Source organism: Artemia franciscana, chromosome 5 (genome assembly GCF_032884065.1).
Source record: "Artemia franciscana chromosome 5, ASM3288406v1, whole genome shotgun sequence".
NCBI classification, from domain to species: Eukaryota; Metazoa; Arthropoda; class Branchiopoda; order Anostraca; family Artemiidae; genus Artemia; species Artemia franciscana.
Genome location: NC_088867.1, coordinates 48,188,017 through 48,194,777, shown reverse-complemented (window position 1 = coordinate 48,194,777; position 6,761 = coordinate 48,188,017). Strand labels below are relative to the sequence as shown.

The window sequence follows — 6,761 nt, the reverse complement described above, 5'->3', positions numbered from 1 at the left end:
TATATATATATATGACTGTCACAAATGACGGTCGTCATTTGTGTCCCGGTGTCCTGTCTATAATTTCTCTCATTATTGTAATGATTGCCCTTGAGCTTTGTTGATGATGATTGCTAATCAAACATTCCCTGTGCTCCGGTCGTCATTTATATATCCCCCCTGTGCCCCCTGGCGTCCCCGTTGTATTTGTGTCCCGGTGTCCCAGTCTGTAATTTCTCTTTGAGTGTCCCGGTCGTCATTTATGTTCCCTGTGTCCCGGTGGTCATTTCTCGATGGGAAAAACAATCCGTATTCAGATCTATACCTCATTATTCTTATGATTGCCCTTGAGCTTTGTTGATGGTGATTGCTAATCGAACATTCCCTGTGTCCCGGTCGTCATTTGTATATCCCCCTGTACCCCCGCCGTCCCTGTTGTAGTTGTGTCCCAATGTCCCGGTCGTCATTTATATTCCCTGTGTCCCGGTTGTTATGTGTGTACCGGTGACCTAGTCTGTAATTTCTCTTTGAGTGTCCCGGTCGTCATTTATATTCCCTGTGTCCCTGTGTCCTGGTCGTCATTTGTGTCCCGGTGTCCCGGTCTGTAATTTCATCAGTCGAAAACCATGACGTCAGTCGACAAACAACTTCATGACGGCATAATGCTCAATCATTACCATGACGTCAGTTGACACACAAACATGACGTCAGTCAACAGACACACACAAACAAACAACTTATATTTATATATATATATATATATATATATAGAGAAATGGGTTGTACTCTCCGCTATCCCTCACTCTTTACGCTAAAGTTTGACTCTTTGCCACAATTCTACTTTTTAAAACAATTAAAAGCTATAGCGTGAAGAGCGAGGAATTGCGGAGGGGACAACCCATTTCATATACGGAGTAATTCCTGTTCGTTTAAAGTTTTAATGTCGCTCCTTACTTTCAGTTAAAAAAAACTAATTTTTTTATTTAATCTTATAGTAGAATCGAACCTCTTTCTCAAAAGCCAAGTACCTTTTTTAACACTGTGGTATGTTCAACGTAATCACATAGTTTGACTTAGTATTACTGGTTTGGCATAACAATATTTTTGATATTCGTCTTTTTTTTTGTTGGGTTGATAAATTCTTCTTTTTTGTAAAAGAATCACAGCTATAGCAAAGTTTCTCTCGGACATAGCATATTGTAGCGGTGTAAACCTATCCTTATCTAAAACATTTATAGGTGAATCTTTTGAAAGAAGTAACTTTACAATTTCTAGTTTTATCTCCTGTTTTTCTTCTGTAAAAGTATTTTCAATAACAAAAATATTCTCTCTCCTCAGCCAATATAAAGGAGTATACCTTTTATCCTCTAAAGCGTCTACATGAGCACCCTTTGAACCAAGTAACTGACAATTGTCCAGTCTACCTTTTGCAGCAAAAAAGCGTAAAGCCCAATCGCCATACTTCGAATTGAGGTTTGCTCTCTTTTCTAAAAGATAATTTACCTGCAGATATTTGTTTTTTTTTGCAAAACAAAATGTAAAGGAGTCAAACTGTCATCATCTAAAATGTGTATATGTAAGACTTTTGAAAGAAAAAACTGAAACATATCTAGTTTACCTAGCAGCATCCGGCTACTTTTACTAGTTAACCTAGCTTAACCGAGCCTAACTAAAACTAGACTAACCAGCCCAAAGGCATTATCACTACCTAACTTAACTTAGCCTAACGTAGCCTAGTCTAACGTAAGATCCTGAAGATCCTGACCTAAATCTCCATACATTCTCTTGTTTTATATCTTTTGTACCAAATCTACTAAATTTAATTAAATAGTTAATTTTTAAAGCAAAGTTGAAGCTCTTCCTCAAAAGTCAAGTAGCATTTTAAACAGTGTGGTATGTTGAACCCTTCAACGTAGTCACATAATTTTTTTTGACATGCATAATTTACAATAACATACCGGCATATTGATTTCAGATCATTAGATGTACGAAAGGCAAGATTGCATAGTATAGAATATATCTTCGTTTTAGCTGCTTCTTCTATAGTGAAGTAGCTATTTATTAAATCTTTTAGCAAAACTCGATAATTTTCTTTTTTGGGGGGATGATAAATTGCTTTTTTTTTTAAGAGATATTCAGCTATAGCAAAGTTTCTCTTGGACACAGCTATAACCAGTGGCGTCAAATCGTTTTCATCTAAGACATCTACAGTCGCTCCTCTTGAAATAAGTAACTTGACAATTTCTAGTTTTTCTCTTTGTTTTTCTTTAATAAATCTTTCAGTTTCATTCACAGCCCAATGTAAAGGAGTACGCCTTTTATCATCTAAAGCGTCAACTTGCGCACCTTTTGAAAGTAGAAACTGACACTTATCTAGTTGACATTGTGCAGCAGTAGAGTGTAAGAGTGTATATCTGCGCCTATAGAAAGGACTATTGCCATACTTTAAATTAATATTTGCACCCTTTTCTAAAAGATAACTAGCTAAGGATATATTATTATTTTCAACAGCATAATGTAACGGTGAAATCCCATATAAATCTAAAACATCAGTAGGTGCACCTCTTGAAAGAAGAACCTTGACAATTTCAATTTTATTTTCTTCTTTTATGGTACAATAAACTTTTCCTCCTCTAATCACGGCCCAATGTAAAGGAGTCCGTCTTCTATCATCTAAAATGTCTGTTTGAGCTCCCTTTGAAACAAGTAATTGACACATGTCTATTTGACCTTCTCTAGCAGCAAAGTGTAAGGGTGTATCTCCAAAATCAACGTCGTTTGCTTTTGTGATTTGAAAATTGAGGTTTCCTCCCTTTTCTATGAGATAACTAGCCACGGATAATTGCCCATTCATCACGGCAGTATACAAAGGAGAATGACTATTATCATATAAAGCGTCTATACGCGCGCCCTTTGAAACAAGTAGCTGACACATGTCTAGTTTACCTCGTTCAGCAGCAGTATGTAAAGGTGTGTACCCGAAAGGGTCCCCACGACACTGGAAATTGGGGTTTGCTCCCTTTCTTAAGAGATACTTAGCTACAGATATATGTCCTTCTCTTGCGGCACAATGTAAAGGAGTTCGACTATATCCAATGTTTATATGGGCACCCTTTGAAACAAGCAACTGACAAATACCTAGTTCACCATATGTAGCAGCAGTATGTAAAGGTGAATCTTGAGCGCCCATGTAAAGGTTAAACCTCAAATTGAGGTTTTCCAAAAGCTTAATTCCTCCCTTTTCTAAAAGGTATGTAGCTACAGGTATTTGCCCTTCTTCTGCGGCCCAATGTAAAGACGTTAAAGTTAAAGTGAATGTTTTTGAATAAAGCAGCTGAAAAATATCTAGATTGTTCCGTTTGGCAGCATAATGTAACGGTAAAAGGGCATATTTATCTGAAATGTTGGTATTTGCACCTCTTGAAAGAAGTAACTTGACAATTTCTAGTTTATCTTCTCCTTTTTTTCTAGTTTCAACAACATTCTCTTCTTTCACGGCCCAGTGCAAAGGAGTAAGTCTTTTATCATCTAGAGAGTCTATATGTGCACCCTTTGAAACAAGTAAGTGACACATTTCTAGCTTACCTTCAGCAGCAGCAAAGTGTAAAGGTGTTTTTCCACAATCCTCCGAATTTTTAGACTTTAAATGGAGGTTTGCTCCCTTTTTTAAAAGATAATTAGCAACGGATATTTGCCCTGTTTTTGCAGCCCAATGTAAAGGAGTGTAACCTTTAAGGTCTAATGTGTCTATATATGCACCTTTTGAAAGATGTAACTGACACATGTCTAGTTTACCGTCTGTAGCAGCATCGTGTAAAGGTGCTCGTCTAGAACTTTTTCTTGAAGGTTCAATTGCACAACTGCATGAGCCCAATAATCGGGCTGGAACACATTCAGCCTTGACAGGCACAAACGCACTCGAATTTTGAAAGTTTAAGTTATGTGTTTTTCTTTTTTTTCGATTAACAGCCTTGCTAAATGGGTTACTCATTTCTTCAAAATGTCTTTTTCTTGATGGATCAATCTTACAAATCCTTACACCTGTTTCATGGCATGATCGGGAAAAAATACATCCTGGCTTGACAGGTTCTAACGTGCAGGAATTTTCAAAGCTCAGGTTATAAGTTTTCTTTTTTCTCGAACTTACGATCTTTTTAGGACCTCGGCTACTCTTTTTTTCTCGATGACCTTTTCTTGGCTTATATCTGGCGGGAACATTTTCAGCCTCGATAGGCAAGGACATGCCTTTATCTGGAAAATGTCTCTTCAAAGTTTTCATTCGCTTTAGATCCTTTTTTTGATCATTTCTCATTGCTTTATGTTTCAAAACTGACAACCAATTTTTAAAAGCAAGTTTATTTATAGAGTCGATGACGTAAGTATTCTTATTTAGCGTTAATGACGTATAGTATCCTTTTCATGTCATATTCTTTAGAAAGATAGTTATGATGTCATAACAGTGCGAATCAGCCCATGCTCCAATAAATAAATTACAATACCAAAATTAACACGGAAATGTGTCTTACCAAACCAAATACTGCACTTTTATAACTAGACTGTTGATCTTAGAAAATTACAGCAGTCTGTAGCCATTGAAGTTTTTTTTTTTGTACAACAGATTTACCCAGCTGAGCATCATCTATCACTATTTCTACCGACCTGCGCGTTAAGATTAAGCATGGGTACTTTTTTTCTGAAGATAGAGAAAAAAAAAAACAGGGCTTGAATGAAACAGAATAGAAACAGAATAGGTCAACAAAAAACAGAAGACCTGTTTCTGTTTCTATTCTGTTTTTTGAAAAGAAAAACAGTTGTTTTTGTTATAAAAACAGCTGTTTTTTGAATGCTTAAAGGCTAAATATTTTAAATGATAAGCTTTGGCTTGTTATCAAAAAATTAATAAGGGTATGAGTTGATCAAGCCTTAAAGCTTATCATTTAAAAATTGTGCATTGTTTTCCGGACATGCTGCTTTCACGTGAAATAACCGGCAATCAGAAATACCTTTTTAATCGACAGGCCATGAGTTGATACGCTATGATGCTCTAGTGCGGTTTCTGGAAGCTTTGAAAAGATCTTTTCGTATCGAGTCCAAAAAATATATTGGTCTCCAATATGAAAAAAACTAATTTTAGTATATCATTTTCTTCTCGTCAGAATTGCCACTTGCCATTGGTGGTACTTTTCTCTTGTGGTAACACTTTTGAGAAAACCTAGTACTATTGCAGCATTTTCCCGGAAAAACATTGGTTTTCATTATAAAGAGGTGAAAAACTGGCCAAGCACACAAAGTTTACTATCCTTTTTTTCATTTATGATTATTTTCTTCCATTTTTCCGTTCCTTTTTTCAAAAATATGCTTTCATGTGTATTCATTATCTCCTCGACTTCCAAAAAATGCATAGTAGATATTTGAGACATTTCGAAAATAAAATAAACTTCTGTATGAAATTACGCAGTCATTTCAAAGTCAGAAGTGTTTAAGTAGTGTCCATATTTGCTTTGGGAGGGGGTAGTTTTCCCCTCTGGACCTTGCTTTCCCCTCCCTTCATCCTGACGTTCCGAAGCCATCTTAAGCAAAAGTATGAAACAAGAAAAATGCATGGAAAATTGACAATTCTTACTCAAGAATGTATGCTGCCAGACGACTTAGAACAGCCTTTTAAGATTAATAATTTCCTAGCTAATGTAATTGAAACTTTTTCAAAAGGAAAAATTAATGATTGAAGGGTGGTTCCCATACATTTACGGCGCTTCATGCAAGAAGATACTATTCTAGGCCTTCCGACGAATATATTCTAAAATAAATTAGTAAAATAAAATTTCTCAAATTCTTAATTTCAAAGAAACTTGGACTCTGCTACATATTACTCTCTTTAAGTATCCTCTTTTCTTAAACAGGTTATAATAAATTTAAAGCCAGGCTTTATATAAAATTTGTAATACTGTGTATATGCAATTTAATTAAAAAAAAGCCTAACGAAAGCTCTACGTTACTCTGACAGGAGTTTCTAGACTAGCAGTTTCTTATCTAATAATTTTAAGGAATTTGAGGTAGATTTGCCAATAATGCGGGAGCGTTTTACGATTTTTTTCGTGATTCATCCTTTACCAAAAAAAAAAATCTAATAAGAGCCCCTCTCACAGATTAGACGTATTCAACCTTTTTTTAACCGCCGTCTTTCGTCCAATGGAAAAATTCCATTTTCCCGCCAACTTTTCTCCAAAGATAAATAAGAATGGCGCCTCTATCCACGTAATAGTAATAACCTTACATAATCTTCATTTATAGTGTCGATGATATAAGTATTCATATTCAGATTTAATGACGTAATGTATCCTTATCAGGCCATATTTTCAAGTCTATGATGTCATACTATTATAATTTCAAAATAACAGCAGTCTGTAGCCAGTACAGTTTTCTTTTCCTACCACCTTTCTTGTAGGAAATCGAATTTGCATTGTTAGGATATTGGATTTCTTTCTGAAAGCTCAGAATTTATTGAAAAAGCTTCTTTTCAAGTACAATATTGTGGACTGTGAAGGAAAGATCGGAACTTACTAATAGACCTAACTGACACGATCTTGTAAAAACTTATCCACCAAAAGGTCGTAGCTACCACTTCCGACCTTTATTTGGGACAAGCTTTTCACGTTCTTAGTTGAGATCTTTCCCTTTCATATTTACACACTTTGGCGGTAGAATATGAAAAAGGAAAAAAACGGAAAGGAAACGGAAAAAACGGAAGCTATCCACTTGATCGATGTTCTGATTACCCTACA

General features: G+C 35.7%; 1 protein-coding gene across 1 annotated transcript; it reads right to left on the bottom strand.

The window, feature by feature from the left end:
• Positions 1–1,810: 1,810 nt before the first annotated feature.
• On the bottom strand, positions 1,811–4,291 carry LOC136027754 (ankyrin-1-like). Its single transcript, XM_065705212.1, has one exon. It carries the CDS (start codon positions 4,289–4,291, stop codon positions 1,811–1,813), a length of 2,481 nt encoding a protein of 826 aa, XP_065561284.1.
• Between the last annotated feature and the right edge of the window lie 2,470 nt (positions 4,292–6,761).

Bases quoted from the DNA above. Each gene is read 5' to 3' on its own strand.
- LOC136027754 (XM_065705212.1), bottom strand. From the start codon at position 4,291: ATGAGAAATGATCAAAAAAAGGATCTAAAGCGAATGAAAACTTTGAAG.